This window comes from Erythrolamprus reginae, chromosome 2 (genome assembly GCF_031021105.1).
Source record: "Erythrolamprus reginae isolate rEryReg1 chromosome 2, rEryReg1.hap1, whole genome shotgun sequence".
Taxonomy (NCBI): domain Eukaryota; kingdom Metazoa; phylum Chordata; class Lepidosauria; order Squamata; family Dipsadidae; genus Erythrolamprus; species Erythrolamprus reginae.
The window spans coordinates 26019341-26040972 of record NC_091951.1 but is presented as its reverse complement, the minus strand read 5'-3'; the positions used below and the strand labels follow the sequence as shown (position 1 = coordinate 26040972).

The 21632-nt window shown below is 44.1% G+C and overlaps 1 protein-coding gene across 1 annotated transcript; it reads right to left on the bottom strand.

The window, feature by feature from the left end:
* Window positions 1-3344: 3344 nt before the first annotated feature.
* LOC139160065 (zinc finger protein 665-like) lies at window positions 3345-13586 on the bottom strand. Its single transcript, XM_070737593.1, has 2 exons — window positions 13515-13586; window positions 3345-7016 (listed from the first exon to the last, which is right to left on the bottom strand). Exon 2 carries the CDS (start codon window positions 7000-7002, stop codon window positions 5146-5148), a length of 1857 nt encoding a protein of 618 aa, XP_070593694.1. The 5' UTR covers window positions 7003-7016; window positions 13515-13586; the 3' UTR covers window positions 3345-5145.
* Between the last annotated feature and the right edge of the window lie 8046 nt (window positions 13587-21632).

Genomic DNA, 21632 nt, shown 5'->3' with positions numbered 1-21632 from the left:
AAACCAGAGTCAAGTAGTGCATTCCAGGCACTGATCACTCTGTGGCTGAAGTTGTATTTGAGCTGTTTACATTGAGTTTGTATCTATTGTGTGCTCGTGTGTTGTTGTGGTTGAAGCTGAAGTATTCATTGACAGGTAGAACAGTGTGGCAGATGATTTTATGAACTACATTTAAATCAGATCAAAGGCAACGGAGTTCTAAATTTTCTAAGCCCAAAATTTCAAATCTAGTGGAATTCTGTGAGTAGTGGATTGGAGGACCATTTTTGTGAAATATTTCTGGGCTATCTCAGTTGTAAATGTTCATGAAGGTTTAAAGAATGACACAATCATATTTGTTAAGGGTCACTCTCAGTGGAAATCAAAACCTCTCTACATCCCTAAACTTCAAGACTGATTTCCCATGGCTCCCAAGGATTTATTACATGGGAACACCATCAGGCCAGACGTTCTAAGAGAGCCAACTTCCCTTACAGCTGCTTGATAATAACCTTTCCAATACTAACGTCTTCCCATCATCCCACCCAGATTAAGGTTCATCCTACACCCCCACACCCACCAGTCCATCACAAGGACCAGTCCGAGTGCAGGGATTTCATCAACTGAATCCAAAACTGGGCTAAATGTCCCCACTGTGGTGAGCCGATGAATTACTTTAATTTAGCTTAATTTATTTGACTTATATGCCACCCAATCCAATAGGACTCAGGGCGGCCTACAATCATGCCAAATCAAGGAAAATGGGGTTCAATATTTAATTTATCTACAAAAGTCAGCCTTGGACCTTACTTTGTACTTTGGCCTTTCATCAGCACTATTTAAAAAAAAGAGTAAAGGCCACACTTGGTATACTGAGTTCAGTTCTGGTCCCCAAATAAAACTTATCAGGAAAGACTTCATGAACTCAATCTGTATAGTCTGGAGGACAAAAGGGAAAGGGGGGGGGACAGGTGGGGTTTCCCAGCCAGGGGAGCCTCAGTGAAATCGCAGCATCGCAAAAACACAGAAGTCCGGAGGTGGGGTTTCGATGACTTCCGTGTTTTTGCGATGCAGCAATTTCGCTGAGGCTCCCCTCGCTGGGAAACCCCACCTCCAGACTTCTGTTGCCAGCGAAGCACCCATTTTTGCGCTGCTGGGATTCTTCTGCTGGGATTCCCTTTCAGCATCACAAAAACAGAGAAGTCTGGAGGTGGGGTTTCCCATGGAGGGGAGCCTTAGGGGAATCCCAGCAGCGCAAAAACAGGCACTTCGGCTGGCAAAAGGGATGAGTTTTGGGCTTGCATGCATTAATCGCTTTTTCATTGATTCCTAGCCTGAGTTATGAGAAAAAATGTAAAGGCAGGCAACACCGAAATTCGCACTTTTTCCAAACTCTGAAAATCAATTTTAAAAAATGTAGAATTTTTTTCTTCACATTTTGCATTTTCTGACGCACTATTGACAAATAACAAAATCTCCAAAAAAATAAAAGTATAAAAATAAGTGTCATTGGTTCACTTGACACTGAATGACTCATCTCTATTTGTGCCTTTCACCTTGTCCCATAGTACATTTTGAATATTTAACTTTTTATTTTGAAGAAGCAAGTGTTTCATGCTTATGATACTTTTTTTTTGAAGAGCAAGGGAATACTGACCACAATTCTTTCTCCCTTTTCAATGTATTGATTATATGATCCTGCTATATAGATTATGATCCCGCTATATAGAGCGCTGGTGAGACCACATTTGGAATACTGTGTTCAGTTCTGGAGACCTCACCTACAAAAAGATATTGACAAAATTGAACGGGTCCAAAGACGGGCTACAAGAATGGTGGGAGGTCTTAAGCATAAAACGTATCAGGAAAGACTTAATGAACTCAATCTGTATAGTCTGGAGGACAGAAGGAAAAGGGGGGACATGATCGAAACATTTAAATATGTTAAAGGGTTAAATAAGGTCCAGGAGGGAAGTGTTTTGAATAGGAAAGTGAACACAAGAACAAGGGGACACAATCTGAAGTTAGTTGGGGGAAAGATCAAAAGCAACATGAGAAAATATTACTTTACTGAAAGAGTAGTAAATCCTTGGAACAAACTTCCAGCAGACATGGTTGGTAAATCCACAGTAACTGAATTTAAACATGCCTGGGATAAACATATATCCACCCTAAGACAAAATACACAAAATAGTATAAGGGCAGATTAGATGGACCGTGAGGTCTTTTTCTGCCGTCAGACCTCTATGTTTCTATATAAAGACTTTACTGCAGGAAGGCACTAGAAAAGACTGTAATTCCATAAATCTGGCCAAGGGCTCTCCAAAATTGGCAACTTTTAAAACTTGTAGACTCCTAGAATCCCTCAGCCAGCATTGTAATTCTGGAAGTTGAAGTCGACAAATCTTAAAAATTGCCAAGTTTGGAAATCCCTAGTCTGGGCCCTGGCAGATTTTGAAGTTAGGAAATTCCTTCCTTGTGTTTTCCAAGATGGGTTTTAATAAACTGGCTGTCCGGATATATATATATATGTTCTGTCGGGCTCTCTGGTAGAATCCTCCCAAAAATTCACAGGTACAAATTTCAGACACACACACGTTTGAAAATTCAAAACAATGAAAATTCACTTAAACTAAGCCCTCTTTTGGTATAGCAAAGATTAGATTAGATTAGATTTATTGGATTTATATGCCACCCCTCTCCGCAAACTCGGGTTTGTCTCCAAACAAACCGGTAATTTGTACAAGTCCCTTATCAGTTCTGTGATATTTAGCTTGCAGCTGTGAGGCAATTCAAACTCCTTCTTTCACAAAGTGAAACACACTTTGCTCTGGTTTAGTTTCAAAGCAGGGAAAAATCAGGAAACAAAAAGTCAAAGTCAGTAACTCAGTCATGAAACACAACGATCAGATAATCCTCCACAATGGCCAAACCCACACGCTGCTATTTATCTCAGCCTCACTAATTACCACAGCCCCACCCAACCACAGGTGGCCTCATTTTCTTTGATAATAATCTCTCAGTTGTTGCCTATGCATTGCTCTCCGCATGCGTGGCTGTATCATTAACTCTTGTTCTGAATCCAAGGAGGAGCTAGATAATTGATCTCCTTCTGAGCTGTCTGCCACACTCTCCTCCTCCCTGTCACTCATGTCTTCTTGGGCAGAGGAGCCTTCCTCATCAGATTCCACCGGGGGCAAAATAGGCCTGCAGCATGTGGATGTCTCCCCCACACCCAGTCCTTGGGGCAGGAGCTGGGCCAGAGCTAACCACAACAATATATATGCAGAGTTGTGCAGGAGGACTAGATAAGTTATCAGAATATAATGTGGCAATTAAGGAACTAGATAAATGACGAAGACACGTTTGTAGAAAACAGCAGTTTTACTCTTCAGTGCAAAATAGCTTCTGCTTCAGTCATGAACTTTACTTTAGCTACAGTATATTCAGCCTTCTTACAAGTAGATACTAAGCCAATCCAGGTTTCTCGTAGTTAGTAAACCAATCCAGGTTTCTCCGTATCACTATCACTACTCTACTTAATATTTAACTCACACTTGAACTGCTCCATCCATCCAACTAACAACCACCAACATCAACAGCAGATGCTCAATGATCAACAATCAAGGATCCACAAATTCATGGGGAAGTTGATTTGCATCTTATAATGCTCTGGCCCAATCAAATTGCAGTTTGCATCCTATGACTCAGCATTAGCATGCCTTACATTCTACTTTTACCTTATATGGTACTACGATGAAATATCACCCAGGATTGCTAATCCTGACATTGGCAATGGTCACATTTTTTTTCTGGAAAAATGGGCTGACAAAAGCCACACCGAAAAAAAGCCTCAAAAATGGGCCAGGAAAAAACTCAAAATCGAGAGGGGGGAAAAAAACACCCCTCAAAAAAGGGCCAAAAAAGCCCTTTTAAAAAGCCCGAAAATGGGGTGCACAGAGGCCAAAAACTTTTTTTCCTCTTCAAAATTTAAGTCATGTTATACTCAGTTGTGTCTTTATAGTCAGAAAAATATGGTAGTTTCCACATCCCTACCTACTTTTGCTGTGCAAATTGACAAAAGTTAATCATTTGTACCCTATGTAAACTGAGCACATGTGCATTGGAGATACATTCCCTGTATGTTCAATTACACTTAGAAACATAGAAACATAGAAGACTGACGGCAGAAAAAGACCCCATGGTCCCTCTAGTCTGCCCTTATACTATTTCCTGTGTTTTATCTTAGGATGGATATATGTTTATCCCAGGCATGTTTAAATTCAGTTACTGTGGATTTACCAACCACATCTGCTGGAAGTTTGTTCCAAGGATCTACTACTCTTTCAGTGAAATAATATTTCCTCACGTTGCTTTTGATCTTTCCCCCAACTAACTTCAGATTGTGTCCCCTTGTTCTTGTGTTCACTTTCCTATTAAAAACACTTCCCTCCTGAACCTTGTTTAACCCTTTAACATATTTAAATGTTTCGATCATGTCCCCCCTTTTCCTTCTGTCCTCCAGACTATACAGATTGAGTTCATTAAGTCTTTCCTGATATGTTTTATGCTTAAGACCTTCCACCATTCTTGTAGCCCGTCTTTGGACCCGTTCAATTTTGTCAATATCTTTTTGTAGGTGAGGTCTCCAGAACTGAACACAGTACTCCAAATGTGGTCTCACCAGCGCTCTATATAAGGGGATCACAATCTCCCTCTTCCTGCTTGTTATACCTCTAGCTATGCAGCCAAGCATCCTACTTGCTTTTCCTACTGCCCGACCACACTGCTCACCCATTTTGAGACTGTCAGAAATCACTACCCCTAAATCCTTCTCTTCTGAAGTTTTTGCTAACACAGAACTGCCAATGCAATACTCAGATTGAGGATTCCTTTTCCCCAAGTGCATTATTTTACATTTGGAAACATTAAACTGCAGTTTCCATTGCTTTGACCATTTATCTAGTAAAGCTAAATCATTTACCATATTACAGACCCAATAAAGTATTCTATGCTATACTATTTCTATTTTTATTCTTATTTTTATTCTTTCTCATCTTATTCTACTCTAGCGCAAAGATCTAATATCGAAAATTTAATTCCTAGTTAAACAAGGTAACTTTTCTTTTTAATGGATCAAGATGTTTCTGCACACTTCACCCATTGCTACGGCTTTCCCCCTGTGTGGCTTCTTTTATGGCGTGTAAAACTCTTTCCGTCTGTGAAAGTCTTTCCACAGTCAATGCATTTAAACGGCTTCTCCCCTGTGTGCATCCTATTGTGGGCGGTAAGACTGCGACTCTCACTGTAACATTTTCCACACTCCAGGCATTTATAGGGTTTCTCCCCTGAGTGAATCCTTCTATGGTTCCTGAGTGAATAACTTTGATTGAAGCTTTTTCCGCACTCATGACATGTATACGGTTTCTCCCCAGTGTGGATCCTCTTGTGGACACTAAGGTTACCACTTTTCCTGAAACTCATGCCACACTCAGTGCATTTATATGGTTTCTCCCCTGTGTGAATCCTTTTATGGATTATCAGTTCTCTGGAATCACTGAAGCATTTCCCACACTCCTGGCACTGATAGGGTTTCTCCCCAGTGTGGGTCCTGCTATGTACGATATGGCCATTTTTTGTACTGAAGCTCTTTCCGCACGTGCGGCATTCATACGGTTTCTCTCCGGTGTGGAGCCTTTTGTGGCGAGCGAGACACCCCATCTGAGCGAAACATTTGCCACATTCGGTGCACTTGTAAGGCTTTTCACCTGTGTGGGTCCTTTTATGCATATTAAGGTAGCTTGTTTCACTGAAGCACTTCCCACACTCAGAGCATTGATACGGTTTCTCTCCACTGTGGATCCTTTCGTGAGAAGTTAGGTGGCTGGATCTGCTGAAGCTGTCTCCACATTCCAGGCATTTGTATGGTTTCTCCCCGGTGTGGGTCCGTTCATGGGCATGAAAGGCACTAGAGCTGGGAAAGAGCTTTCCACACTGCAGGCAGTGAAAGGGCTTCTCCCCCGTGTGGGTTCTGTTATGGACAATAAGGTGTGAATGGCAAGAGTAGCTCTTTCCACACTCCATGCAACGGAATGGTTTTTCCCCTGTGTGAGTCCTCTCGTGGGTCTGAAGATGGACTTTTTGACTGAAGCTCTTCCCACAGTTCAGGCATTGATAAGGTTTCTCCCCTTTATGCACCCTGTTATGTTTAGCTAGGGTATCACGCCGGTTGAAGCTTTTCCCACACTCTGTGCATTGATACGGCTTCTCTCCGGTGTGGATCCTCTTATGTGTATTGAGGTTGCGTTTTTGGGTGAAGTTCTTTCCACACACGGTGCACTGATACGGCTTTTCCCCTACGTGGGTCCTATTGTGGGAAGTGAGGTCACTTGCAGAGCGGAAGCTCTTCCCACATTTCAGGCATTTACATGAGTTATTCCCAGCGGAGCTTTTTCGGGGGCCATTTGGTTCCTTGCTCTGAGTAATCCGCATTCTCCCCTCCCTGCGTCGATGCAACCTCTCCTCTCTGTGGACGCTCTGATGGGAAGTAAGGCAGGTGCCGTTTCTGAAGGTCCTTCCACAATCCAGACATTCGTGTGGAGCCTTTGCTTTGTGAATCTTTTTATGCAATGCAAGGGAGTGGCTTGTACCAAAGCTTTCTTCGCACTCCGTACATTTGTACAATTTCCCTCCTTCTTGTATTCTTTCATGTAGAGGAGGAGGAAGGCTCCCTTTGGAGCGTTGCCTGCTTTCATCTTGTGTTTCTCCAGCACTGTTTTTCCAACAGTCACACAATTTTGATTCACCTCTGAGTATTTTCCCACACCTGGAACAGACTTCTTTTTCTTCGCCATCATCTGTGTCCAACAAGACGTTGACATCTGCACGTGGTATACTAGAAGAATTCTCCAGCTCCCCCATTAACTGGTTTTCCTCAGAACTTTGCTTTCCATACATCTTTTCTGCAACTTCTTTCTCCTCTTTTCGCAAAGGTGTTGCTGCCTCTTGGCCAGAATCCTCCATCTCTCATCCGTCACCTGTTTGCAACAAAAAAGAAAAAGAAAAGTTAACACAAACACCATTGCTATATTTAAATACAGTCATACCTCGTCTTACGAACCTAATTGGTTCCAGGGGGAGGTTCGTAAGACGAAAGGTTCATAAGACGAAACATTGTTTCCCATAGGAAACAATGTAAAGTCAATTAATCCGTGCAACAACCCCGCAAAAAACCCCCGCAAAAAAACGCTGCCGCCCGGGTGTCTCCTTTTAAAACAGCCTGGAGGTTTCTCAGCGACCTCCTGAACGCCGAATGCCAAAACCGAACTTCCGGGTTCGGCGCTCGGGAGTCCGCCGAGAAGCCCCCCGGCTGTTTTAAAAGGTGACAACCGGGCGGCGGGGCTTCTCGGTGGCCTCCCAACGCCAAACCCGGAAGTTCGGGTTTGGCGTTCAGGTTCAGGAGGCTGCTGGGAAGCCCCCCGGCTGTTTTAAAAGGTGACAGCCGGGCTGCGGGGCTTCCCAGCAGCCTCCCGAACCCCGAACTTTTGTCGAACTTCCGGGTTTGGCGTTCGTAAGACGAAAAAAGTTCGTAAGAAGAGGCAAAAATTTTCTGAACCCCGGGTTCGTATCTCGGCTTGTTCGTAAGACGAGGGTTTCATATCTTGAGGTACCACTGTATTATCAAACTTTCTCCAAACACCCATTTTTTCAAAACATTGTACAATGCTTGGCTAGGTTCATTCTAAAGCGCATGGCTACGCACCCAAAAAGTACCCCCCGCGCACCCTTTTCCAAGGCCACGCAAGGAGCTGGGCTTGGAGTTGGGAGCGGGGAGCGACGAAAGAGCGGAGGCCGGTGAAGGTTGTTTTGAATGCCGGCCGCCTCTGCCTCCCCAGCGCCTCCGGCCCCCTCGCGCCCCCGGCTTCTCACCGTTGCCCCCCGCCCGCCCGATCCGCCCCTCTCTCCGGCTTTCTTGGGGCGCAGCTCCTCCCACAGCAGTGCTGGCGGCTACGGTTTCTCGTCCTCCTCAACTGGCCGCTGGCCGCTTGGAGCGCTTTGGGAATGCCCGCCCCGCTCTTCTCGCAGTCCCTTAGCTGAGAGTGCTTTCGTCCTGGCTGTCAGCGAGGGGGCTGCAGGAGAGGTGGGGCAGGCATTCTTCTTACAGCGGAGGCCGGCGAAGGTTAGTTTGAATGTTGGTCGCGCATGAGCGCGCACTTCCCATCTCCCTGCCAGCCAGCCCGGAACATTCAAAATAAGAAAAACCTTTGTTGGCCTCCGCAGAGAAGAAAGGAAGAGAGAGAAAGAGAGAACAAGATAGAGAGACAGCAACAGGCAGACCGAGATAGAAAGTGAGAAAGTGTGAGAGAGAAAGAGGGGGGGAGAGAGAGATGGCAAGAGAGAGAGAACAAGAGATAGAAAGCGTGAGAGAGAGAGAGAAACAAAACAAGAGAGGAAGAGAGAGAGAGAAAGCAAGAGAGAGAGAGAAAGCAAGAGAGAGCAACAGACAAAGCGAGATAGAAAGGGGAGAGAGAGAAAGTTAGAAAGAGAGAGAGAGCAAGGGGGGAGAGCGTTCAGGAGGATGCTGAAAAGCCCCCCCCCCAGCTGTTTCAAAAGGTGACAGCCAAGCGGCGGGGTTTCTCGGCAGTGGCGGGTTCGTAAGACGGAAAACATTCGTAAGAAGAGGCAAAAATTTTCTGAACCCCGGGTTCGTATCTCGGATTGTTCGTATGGCGAGGCGTTCGTATCCTGAGGTACCACTGTATTTATTTATTTATTTATTGTATTTTTATGCCGCCCCTCTCCGTAGACTTATTATATATATATATTATATATATAATGTACATTCTAACAATTATAATTTACTTATATAGTATGCGTAAGTGGGGAAGGAAAAAGAAGAAGGGGATGGGGAAGAAGGAGAAGAGATATAAGCGGAGGAAGGATAGAAAGTTAGTAGTAAGAACAGTGTAGAGGGCCAGAGTTAGAGCTGGGGCTTCAGTGCTTTGCGACCTGTGGTTTAAACATATAGGTGGTGTAGGTTTCCCTGAAGTTGTATCCATATGTGTTTGACGTAGTTGCTAGTGCCAACATGTATCAGGGGTTTGTTCATTCAGTTTCTTTGTAGTTCAATATTTGTTTCGATCAATATTTACAGTTTGTCGTTTCAATTTGATATTATGACTCATGTCGTAGATTGCTGGTTTTACACATTGTTTTTGTTGGATATTTTTCTTGATGAATAATTTTTAAGTAATTTCTTTTTTTTAACCAATGGTACTATTTGTCCCAGGCCTTGTAGAAATCTTTCTCACCCCTGTTTTGCAGTTCCATTGTTAACTTGGACATTTCTGCACATTCTATTATTTTAATCAGAAGAGATAAAACGCTTGGGTTTTTTCCTTGTTTCCAGGATTGTGCGTATAAAATCCTCACAGCTGTAATAATGTGAATTATAATATATCTATTGTCTTTATTCATATTTTGTCTTATGAATCCTAATAAAAATAGTTCAGGTTTTACTTAGATGGTCTGGGAGGTGATCTGATCTAGTATAGTTTTAATTTTATGACAATATTTTTGGGTGGTTTCACATGTCCACCAGATGTGGTAAATATGTGCTTGGTTTTTCCCTGCACTTCCAACATAGAGGTGATAAATTTGGATACATTTTTGCAAGTCTAGCCGGTGGCAGGTGCCATCTGTAAAACATTTTACAGTGATCCCCCGTTTATTGCGTCCCCAACCATTGCGAACAGGGTACTTCGCTATTTTTCAACCCGGAAGTCAAAATACCATCTACGCATGCGTGCCCGTTTTTTCTATGGGCACGCATGCGTAGATGGCAACCGGGAGATCAGCTGCTAGGCGGCTTCCCTGGGTCTTTCCCCTCTTGCTGGCGTCAGCGAGGAGTTTCCCCACCGCCCACGCAAACTCCTCGCTGCCGCCCGCCCTTCGCCCGCCCACGCAGCGTGGACAAGCCGTTCGTTGGCGCTGGCTATCGGCGCTTTTGAGCTGAGTCCGGAAGCGAATTCGCTCCCGGACTCAGCTAGAAAGCGCCGAGAGCCAGCGTGGACAAGCCATTCGTTGGCGCTGGCTATCGGCGCTTTTGAGCTGAGTCCGGAAGCGAATTCACTCCCGGACTCAGCTCGAAAGCGCCGAGAGCCAGCGTGGACAAGCCGTTCGTTGGCGCTGGCTATCGGCGCTTTTGAGCTGAGTCCGGAAGCGAATTCGCTCCCGGACTCAGCTCGAAAGCGCCGAGAGCCAGCGTGGACAAGCCGTTCGTTGGCGCTGGCTATCGGCGCTTTTGAGCTGAGTCCGGAAGCGAATTCGCTCCCGGACTCAGCTCGAAAGCGCCGAGAGCCAGCGTGGACAAGCCGTTCGTTGGCGCTGGCTATCGGCGCTTTTGAGCTGAGTCCGGAAGCGAATTCGCTCCTGGACTCAGCTCGAAAGCGCCGAGAGCCAGCGCCCCCCGGACCCCCAACCCGGGTTTGGGGGGCTGCTAGGAAGCCCCCCATGCCGGCGGCAAACAGTCGCGCCGCCCCCAATCTTCGGCTCCTCGCTAGTGCTGTGGGAGTAAAAACACCATCTGCACATGCGCAGATGGTGTTTTTACTTCCGCAGCGCTACTTCGCGAAAACCCGCTCGTTGCGGGGGGTCCTGGAACGGAACCCTCGCAACGAGCGGGGGATCACTGTATAATGATTTTCCTTATATGCAGTTGCCATTGTTAGCTTGTAGTTGACAGTCCAAATTTTTTCCCATTCATTTAAGTTAATTGTATATCTAAAATTTTGTGACCAAGCTATCATGGATCCTTTAACTATTTCTTCTACCGTATCGTGTTGAAGGAGGAGATTATATATGTTTGATATTTGTTTTTTTTGGGGGGCCAAAAATGATCTTATCAAGGAGATTGTTTTTTTGAAAGCCAAATTTGTTCTTATCTTCATTATGTTTTGATTTAATTTGTAGGTAGGATAGCCAATCCACTTTAATACCTTTTTTCCACAAGTTTTTGTTTAGGGATTAGTTCATTATTTTCGTTTAACAGTTGATCATATGTTATGATTTTGTCAAGGGTTAATGCGTTCGGGTATATAATTGCTTCTGTTGGGGATATCCATTTCGGGATACAGAGATAATTTTTAATGAAGTACCAGGTGTTAATTAAAGTTTTTCTTATGTAATGTGACCTAAAATATGTTGGTATTTTACCTGTCAGCCATCAAAAAGGCATGCCACCCTGATTGAAGGTCGTAGCCTTCAAGTGTTAATATTCTAGAGTTTTTTAATCTTATCCATTCTTTCAGTAAATTTGCAATTGAGGCATGGTAATATAATTCCATGTTTGGTAACCCGAATCCACCTCTTGTTCTATGGTCTTGTAGGTTTTTGAGTTTTATTCTAGCCCTTTTTTGGTCCATATAAATTTGTGAATTTTTTTGTGAAGGTTATTGAAAAAGGTCCTGTTTAATTTATTTATTTTTTGTTCGCAAAATTCGAACAAGCCTTTTGCTGTGAAAATTTGGCTTCTTTTTAGGCTGTTGCAAACTAGTCTGAGCTGTTAGTTACTTTACTGACTCTTTTCTCTTGCACAGATTGGCATAGCAGAAGAGATTCCTGTTGGATTCTTGAACCGCATATTCTAGCAGTTCTTCCAGTACCAGCAACTACAGCACTTAGACAACAGTACAAATTACCAAAAAACCCAGCAGTACAAATTACCAAAAAACCCAGCTAAAATTATCAGTGAAAAATTCTTGTCTCTGCAGCACTGATGTTTTACTACAGCTTGGGAACCATTAAGACCACCTCTTTTAAGATTGGGAACCAAGGCAAAGATACACAAAAGAGGCTTGGGAACCTTGTATAAGAGGTTCCAAAGAAGCCCACCTTCAGGTTTGGGAACCTGTGCCAAGTGCTCCACCTACCTGGCTGTGGGGCGTGACCTCTTGGCAATGAGCCACCGTGGACCAATGCATGTTTAAAGCACTAATTGACTTATACAATCATTAGAAACATCAATGGGCTTGTTTCCTCTATCGTGCAACAATATTGACAACCCCCCCACTTTTTCGGACCCTTATTTGAAACTGGGCCTCAGCCTTCCATATCCTAACAAACATTCCTGTTTTTTAATATTATTGAACACAGTCTTATAGCAGCTCGTGTTTTTTATTTTTATTTTTTAAAAATCCTACTTATTGAAAAAAGAATCACTTTTACTGCACTTGTATGAAGGGTGCAGTGCAGAAATCACAGGCTGCCCACAAACTGTTGAGATTTTTTTCAATCCTTATATGAATAGACACAAAAATTAAAACAATATATTCTTAAAGAAGAGAATCTGCTCTTTCTAATGGTGCTAAATTGAAGCTGTCCCACAGGATCAAACAGGGCATCAAAGATAGCCAAAATTTGGTCAACCCCCATAAAGTACCAATTTGAACTCTTATATTTTTTCAACAAATTGAAGGAAAGTGCTGCAAATTGGAAGGCCTCATTGCAGCTGTGTACTTAGTACACCTGCCAAAAATCAACCTGAAAGGCCAAGTAGTTTTGAAACTACAGCAGCCTGAAGATTTCTGTAAATTCATTTTCCAGGATTTCTTTGCAAAGTTTGAGCCTGAACCATAGAAAAATTAATAATAATAATAATAATAATAATAATAATAATAATAATAATAATAATAATAATTTATTAGAGTTATATGCCGCCCCTCTCCAAGGATCGTAGTAAGAGGACTAGGTGCATGGGGTTTTGCCAGTTTATAAAGCCTTACAAGATGTGCAGATTCTCCAAATATCTCGAACATACTACTGAAACTGCTGCGTTTACAGCTTCTAGAAGTGGGCCCAAAATATCATTTTTTCCGACAGCATTTTGCAATCTTTATTTGAGATCTCCTAGAACAGCCAATTTTTAGTCTTTTGAACTAAATAAAGAATAAAAAAACTATTTCATCAAAATCTGAGATGGTAAAGTGGGGATGAAAGGAAGGACTAGGGGTGACATCATAGCAGTGTTCCAATACTTGAAGGGTCAAGAACGGGGTCAACTAATTTTGCAATGCACCAGAAGGCAAGACAAGAAGCAATGGGTGGAAACTAATCCAGGAGAGAAGCAGCCCACAACTAAGGAGAATTTTCCTTTTGCTGACAACAATTAATCAATTGTCTGAAATGGTACTGGTTCCCCTGCTTGTGCAGGGCATTGGAATAGAAGACCCGCAAGGTCTTTTCCAACTCTGTCACAAACCCCCAGTGATGGAGCACCTACAACCTCTGCAGGGAAGCCATTCCCAAAGAATCAACCTTAACTTGAAAGAGACATTTTCAATCTTCCCACTAGCAGAAAATTGCAGCCATCAGTTTAACAGCGTGCAGCACCAGTGGGCTTAAATTTGGGCAGGAGGGGAACCTGCAGCAGCAGCAGAAGCTGACACGCTTCAGCCCAGTTGCTTCTCTGCTTCCAGGCCGTGGAGGAAAAACAAACAGCCCGACTTGTTCCCTCCTCCCACCTACTCTCAACTCACCTTCCAGTTGCTGCTTCGATCCTCGAAAGAGCACAAAAGCCGCTCTGCACCCCACCTTCCTCCAATGAGTCTTCCGGAAGAGGAAGTTCCTCTGCGTTTTTTTCTCTCTGATATTTTCTAGCAATACAGTACTCGGTGGTTTTAACTGGTCACCTTTTGTCACAGATGCTTCCTTTCTGATTGCCATCTCCTGATAGCGGCAGAAAAAATACTCTTGCCCCGTCTCTATCTAAGGCGTTTGCAAGATGTTTTCACTGTATAAATTCTATCAAAACGTTTTTCACTTCTAGCAACTGACCTTTGCAAGTGAGCCTAGTCAAACAGTGATTTTTTATGCTACTTGGCTTACCAAGTTTAGAGCCCTAAATTTATTTTACTCTTTTAAAAAAATAAAAATAAAAATTGAATTTAAAACAAATCATAGAAAATATACACACTGTATCTAAAAAAAACGGGGGTAGGGAAATGGAAGAACATTTTTCCTTAAATTTACTTTTTAAAGGAAATATTTTTATTTATCAAAATGTGTACATGATAACAGTTATAAACAAACAAAAGCAAAATAGGTACAGGTAAATTTGGACAACAGGACAGTAGGAGAGGGACGGTAGGCACAATGGTTCTCTTATGCACGCCCCTTGCAGACCTCTTAGGAAAGGGGTGATGTTGACTGTACACAGTCTAAGGTTAAAGTTTTTGGGGTTTGGGGAACAAACCAGAGTCAAGTAGTGCATTCCAGGCACTGATCACTCTGTGGCTGAAGTTGTATTTGAGCTGTTTACATTGAGTTTGTATCTATTGTGTGCTCGTGTGTTGTTGTGGTTGAAGCTGAAGTATTCATTGACAGGTAGAACAGTGTGGCAGATGATTTTATGAACTACATTTAAATCAGATCGAAGGCAACGGAGTTCTAAATTTTCTAAGCCCAAAATTTCAAATCTAGTGGAATTCTGTGAGTAGTGGATTGGAGGACCCTTTTGGTGAAATATTTCTGGGCTATCTCAGTTGTAAATGTTCATGAAGGTTTAAAGAATGACCCAATCATCTTTGTTAAGGGTCACTCTCAGTGGAAATCAAAACCTCTCTACATCCCTAAACTTCAAGACTGATTTCCCATGGCTCCCAAGGATTTATTACATGGGAGCACCATCAGGCCAGACATTCTAAGAGACCCAACTTCCCTTACAGCTGCTTGATAATAACCTTTCCAATCAGGTAACCCTAGTCCGCCTGTTTTTTGCTTCCTGTAATAGTATTTTTTGATTTGATTTGATTTGATTTGAATGCCGCCCCTCTCCGTAGACTCAGGGCAGCTAATAACAGTAGTAAACAGCATATTACAAATCTCATGTTTAAAATAATTAAAAACCCTTATTTAAAACCAAACATACACACAAACATCACCTTGAGGTTCAAGTACTGTAATGCTCTCTACATGGGGCTACCTTTGAAAAGTGTTCGGAAACTTCAGATCGTGCAGAATGCAGCTGCGAGAGCAATCATGGGCTTCCCTAGGTATGCCCATGTTACACCAACACTCCGCAGTCTGCATTGGTTGCCGATCAGTTTCCGGTCACAATTCAAAGTATGACCTACAAAGCCCTTTATGGCACCGGCCCAGATTATCTCAGGGACCGCCTTCTGCCGCACGAATCCCAGCGACCGGTTAGGTCCCATAGGGTCGGCCTTCTCCAGGTCCCGTCAACTAAACAATGTCGTCTGGCAGGTCCCAGAGGATGAGCCTTCTCTGTGTCGGCCCTGACCCTTCACATTACTTTTTAATTATTAAATTCACTTATTATTAAACTTCATCGCTGCTCATCTCAAGAGTTTCAGGCACCTCTGAGTTTCTCGCCTTGCCCTAATGTTCATAGCAACTCTGACAATACCCATTTTTAATACGTCATTTTTTTCTGATAATTCTGAGACATTTTCTATTGTACATTTTTTTATTTTGTTAAGCTAGTAAAACAGAGAAGCTTGTCCCTGTTCTTTCTGACAGTGTGGCAAAATGGCAGCCACTTCCAACTCTACCACATGGCCCAGGGACAAATTCAGGGCACATTGAAAATGGTGGTTGATTTCAGGACAGAGTTATGAGGCCCAAGGATGTGAATCCTTCTCTTCCTCAACATGAAGATCAGAGACCTATTTTAATTAAGGATCATACTAAGGTACTAAAGAAGGAAAGACAAAAAAAACCCTATTACGTATTCAATAAATAGTGCATACACTTACTACCCACACTGCGTCCCTCCCCCCCCACTGGGGCAGCAGCCCATTACTGGATTGGAGTCAGGCCATTTGCTACTTTCCTTTTCTTTCCACCTACAAGTTTAATCCTGAGAAATGTTTGAGTAAAATGAATCAGGACAAAATTCCAACAATCAATTTCTCACTTACACTTTCAATGAGAGATCACAAATAAAATTCAAGACTTCTCTAAACTCTTGAAATATTGCCTCATGTGAATTTCCTTGTGTGCAATAAGGCAGTGTTTCCCAACCTTTTTGGAGCCGCGGCACATTTTTCATATTTTCAAAATCCTGGGGAACATCGGGGGGGGCGCTAAAAAAAGTTTGGACAAAAAAAATATCTCTTCCTCCCTTTCGCTCTATTTCTCTCTCCCTCCCTCTTTCTCTCTCTTCCTTCCTTTCTCTCTCCATCCCTTTCTTTCTCTCTTCCTTCCTTCCTCTCTTTCTGTCTCCTCCTTCCTCTCTCATCTCTCTTTCCTTCCTCTCCCTCCCTTTCTCTCTTTCCTTTCTCTCCCTTTCTATCCTTTCTATCTCTCACCCCTTCTCCCTCTTTCATTCCCTTTCTCTCTCATTCCTTTCTCTCCCTCTTTCCTTTCTATCTCTTTCTTTTTCTCCCTCCTTCATATCTTCTTTCTCTCCCCCCTTCCTCCCTCTTTCCTTTCTCCCCCTCCCTTTCTCTTCCTTTTTCTCTATCCTTTCTACTTCTTACTCTTTCTTTCTCTCCCTCCTTCATTCAATTTTCTCTCCCTCCCTTTCTCTCCCTTTCGCTCTCTTTCCTTTCTCTCCCTCCCTTTCTCTTCCTTTTTCTCTATCCTTTCTACTTCTTACTCTTTCTTTCTTTCTCTCCCTCCTTCATTCAATTTTCTCTCCCTCCCTTTCTCCCTCTTTCCTTTCTCCCCCTCCCTTTCTCTTCCTTTTTCTCTATCCTTTCTGCTTCTTACTCTTTCTTTCTCTCCCTCCTTCATTCAATTTTCTCCCCCCCTTCCTCCCTCTTTCCTTTCTCTCCCTCCCTTTCTCTTCCTTTTTCTCTATCCTTTCTACTTCTTACTCTTTCTTTCTCTCCCTCCTTCATTCAATTTTCTCTCCCACCTTCCTCCCTCTTTCCTTTCTCCCCCTCTTTCTCTTCCTTTATCTCTATCCTTTCTACTTCTTACTCTTTCTTTCTCTCCCTCCTTCATTCAATTTTCTCTCCCTCCCTTACTCTCTCTTTCCTTTCTCTCCCTCCCTTGTTCTCCCCTGGGGCTGCCTGTGCCTGCCCTGCACCACCCAACACGGACGGACAGCCCCCGGTCGTCGGTTCGTCGCCCCCTACCCCCCCACGGAGGGAGATCGGGCTGGCGGGGGCGGCGAATCCACCTCCCCAACCGCGCGGAGGGAAATCCGGTAGGCGGGCGGGTGGCCGCAGCTCCCTGCGCGCCCCTGGAAAAGCCTACAGGGCCACCTACAGGGAACGGTGCCCGGGGCCGCTTTAGCCCCCTCCCGCCATCTCCCCGCGACTGCCTGCGCCGCTGCAGCCGCGCCCCCCCCGCTCGCACCGCCAGTGCCCTCCCGCCGGGTCCCAAAGGACACTTGCCGATGACGACAGTGAAGCTTCAGCTGGGTGGGCGCTGCCGTGCCGGTGCCTCCGACCTCCCGGTTCCTGCTCGATGCCGCGGCCCAGCTGAAGCTTCCCTGTCGCCTGGGCGGGGCGCTGCGGTGCCTCTGAACTCTCCGCTCCTGCCCGATGCCGCGGTTTCTGGCGCTCTCCTGCGCGCCCCTGGAAAAGCCTACAGGGAACGGTGCCCGGGGCCGCTTTAGCCGCCCCCCCCGCCATCTCCCCGCGACTGCCTGCGCGAAGAACGGAGCTCTCCTTCCTGCCTTCCTTCTTTGGGGCCCAGCAGGAGAGCGCCAGAAACCGCGGCATCGGGCAGGAGCGGAGAGTTCAGAGGCACCGCAGCGCCCCGCCCAGGCGGCACACCTGGCGATGTCTCGCGGCACACCAGTGTGCCGCGGCACACTGGTTGGGAAACGCTGCAATAAGGGATGATTTATGCTTGAAGTATGTAATATCCCTAGATTCAATATTTCAAAGATTTCTCCATGGTGTAAGTCCTCTGGTGTCTTACCAGGCTGGAATTATGATTGTAACCTTTCTCACAATTAGGACATTCAAAGGGTTTCTCTCATGTGTGAGTTCTCTGGTGTACCACAAGGTTGCAATTCCGACTGAAAACGTCTTCCAGATAGGACATTCATTCCTTTTCATTTTTTAATTTTTCCACTTACTTTACATTTATACATATATCATATCAACATGTTACAAACTGTTACATTTTTCTAATATATCATAAACAAATATCTTAAATTCACACCATTACTTTTTTCTCCCATTTGTTTTCCTTCTATATTTCATGTTACGCCCCTCTCTCTATCTCCCTCTCTTCCCTCTACCTTCTTTCTCCCTCTCTACCTCTTACCTTCTTCCCTCCGACCTCTCTCACCTTCTTAATTCTTAATCTTAGGCCTTACTCCTTATTTATATTTTAGGCCTTACTCCTCTATTTATATTTTAACTACTTATTTTTTAGTCTGCCCTTTCCAAATCCCCTAACTTTCTAACATCTTTCTTTTTTTATTCTCCTTTCCAACTTTATTTTCTTTTTAGTATCACATTCTCTGTATTTTAAACATTTCTGACCTTATCATTACATTTCCATCCATTGGTTAATAACATTCTACAATCTCCACATTGAAAAGTCCCATTTATAAAAATTGTAAAATGTATAGTCTTATACAGAGACCTTTACAAGTAATAAATACACAAATCTTATAACAATATCAATCATTATCTAAATCCTTTTCAATCTGTTTCATTTCTCTTCCTGTTTCTATTCTGTGGAGAGGGGCGGCATACAAATCTAATAAATTATTATTATTATTAAATATTAATTATTCATCAAAACTTAGTTTCAAGCTAACATATAAAATATACATTCTTATATAAAACCCTTTACAAATAATAGTTACGCAAGTCTTATAATATTCCAAATTACATCTATAATTTTCTAAATCTTTTTCAACATTAACTCAATTTATAAGACCAAATCTTATAAAAACCTCAAAATTTGATTCAATACAACATATACCAATTTTATCTAAATGTATTAATTTATATAACACCTCTTCACATTATAATTATGTTGATTATACTTATCTACACTCATATTGTTAACACAATTGTAATAGGAAGGAAAAGAGAAATCTCATGTATTAATTTATATAACACCTCTTGATATAATAATAATAATAATAATAATAATAATTATTATTATTATTATTTATTAGATTTGTATGCCGCCTCTCTCTGTAGACTCGGGGCGGCTCACAGCAATAATAAAGACAATGTAAAACAAATCTAATAATTTAAAAACACTAAAAACCCCATTATTAAAAGTAAGCATACACACAAATATACAATGCATAAACTGTATAGGCCCGGGGGAGATGTCTCAATTCCCCCATGCCTGACGGCAGAGGTGGGTTTTAAGGAGTTTACAAAAGGCAAGGAGGGTGGGGGCAGTTCTAATCTCCGGGGGGAGCTGGTTTCAGAGGGTCGGGGCCGCCACAGAGAAGGCTCTTCCCCTGGGTCCTGCCAAACTACATTGTTTAGTCGACGGGACCCAGAGAAGGCCAACTCTGTGGGACCTAACCGGTCGCTTGGATTCGTGCAGCAGAAGGCGGCCCCTGAGATATTCTGGTCCAATGCCATGAAGGGCTTTATAGGTCATAACCAACACTTTGAATTGTGACTGGAAACTGATCGGCAACCAATGCAGACTGCGGAGTGTTGGTGTAACATGGGCATACCTGGGGAAGCCCATGATTGCTCTCGCAGCTGCATTCTGCACGATCTGAAGTTTCCGAACACTTTTCAAAGGTAGCCCCATGTAGAGAGCGTTACAGTAGTCAAGCCTCGAGGTGATGAGGGCATGAGTGACTGTGAGCAGTGACTCCCTGTCCAAATAGGGCCGCAACTGGTGCACCAGGCGAACCTGGGCAAACGCCCCCCTCGCCACAGCTGAAAGATGGTTCTCTAATGTGAGCTGTGGATCGAGGAGTTCGCCCAAGTTGCGGACCCTCTCCGAGAGGGTCAATAGTCCCCCCCCAAGGGTGATGGATGGACAGATGGAATTGTCCCTGGGAGGCAAAACCCACAGCCACTCCGTCTTATCCGGGTTGAGTTTGAGTCTGTTGACACCCATGCAGACCCTAACAGCCTCCAGGCACCGGCACATCACTTCCACCGCTTCGTTGACTGGGCATGGGGTGGAGATGTACAGCTGGGTATCATCAGCATAGTGATGATACCTTACCCCATGCCCCTGGATGAGCTCACCCAGCGGTTTCATGTAGATATTGAATAGCAGGGGGGAGAGGACCGACCCCTGAGGCACCCCACAAGGGAGTAACCTAGAGGTCGACCTCTGACCCCCCACTAACACCGACTGCGACCGACCGGAGAGGTAGGAGGAGAACCACTGGAGAACAGTACCTCCCACTCCCAACCCCTCCAGAAGAATACTATGGTCGATGGTATTGAAAGCCGCAAGAAGCACCAGGACAGATGATAAACCCCTGTAATGGGCTCGCCAGAGATCATCCATCAACACGATCAAAGCAATTTCCGTGCTGTAGCTGGGCCTGAATCCTGACTGTTGAAGGCCTAAATAATCGGCTTCTTCCAAGGACCGCTGGAGTTGGAGCGCCACCACCTTCTCAACAACCTTCCCCATGAAGGGAAGGTTGGAGACTAGCCGATAGTTGTTAAGAATAGCTGGGTCCAGGGAAGGGGAGCACAAGTGCCTCCTTGTAGGGATCCAGAAAGCACCCCCTCCTCAAAGAAGCATTGACAATCTCCTGGACCCAGCTCCGTGTCACCTCCCTGCTGGCCGAGACCAGCCAGGAGGGACACCGATGCAGTAAGCAGGTAGCAGAACTCACAACTCCAATGTCCTTGTCCACTTCATCAGCTGTCACCAGATCAAACTCTTCCCAGACAAGTGGACAAGTACGACCCCCAGTCACCTTGACTGACTCGTTGTCAGTTGATGCTGTTTTCTCCAATTGGAGTCAAGGTCCGAGCGATTTTATCAGCGAAAAACATGTTAAAATACTCGGCACTACTCTGCAAGGGCTCCCCAACTCCCCCATGGTTAAGAAGGGAGAGGGTCACCCTAAACAGAGCGGCCAGGCGGGATTCCGCTGATGCAATCAAAGTGGCATGATACTTATCTACCACTATATTGTTAACACAATTGTAATAGGAAGGAAAAGAGAAATCTCATCATGGATCACTCACCCATTCTCTTTTGAACTCTTATACATTTCTTATACAGTGGTAACTCTACCTAAGAATGCCTCTACTTTTCTAGATAAGAACAGGGTGTTCAAGATTTTTTATTGCATCTTTTCAGGAATAATTTTCCACTTACAAACCTGAGCCTCCTAAGCTATAACTGGAAAAGGCAGGGAGAGGACTCCATGGGGCCTCTCTAGGAATCTCCTGGGAGGAAACTGGGCCAGAAGAGATGGGGAGAAGCCTCTATGGAGCCTCTCTAGGAATGTCCTGAGAGGAAACAGGGCCGGAAACGCGGGGAGAAGCCTCTGTGGGGCCTCTCTAGGAATCTTGTGGGAAGAAACAGGGCCTCAACCCTCCATGTGGTTTCCCCAGTCACACACATTATCTGCTTTTTACATTGATTCCTATGGGAAAAATTGCTTCTTCTTATAAACTCTTCTACTTAAGAACCTGGACACGGAACGAATTAAGTTCGTAAGTAGAGGTACCACTGTATATGTTCCCTTTCCTCCCTCTTCTCTTACC

Coding starts and splice junctions, on each gene's coding strand:
- LOC139160065 (XM_070737593.1), bottom strand. CDS start 7,002: ATGGAGGATTCTGGCCAAGAGGCAGCAACACCTTTGCGAAAAGAGGAG.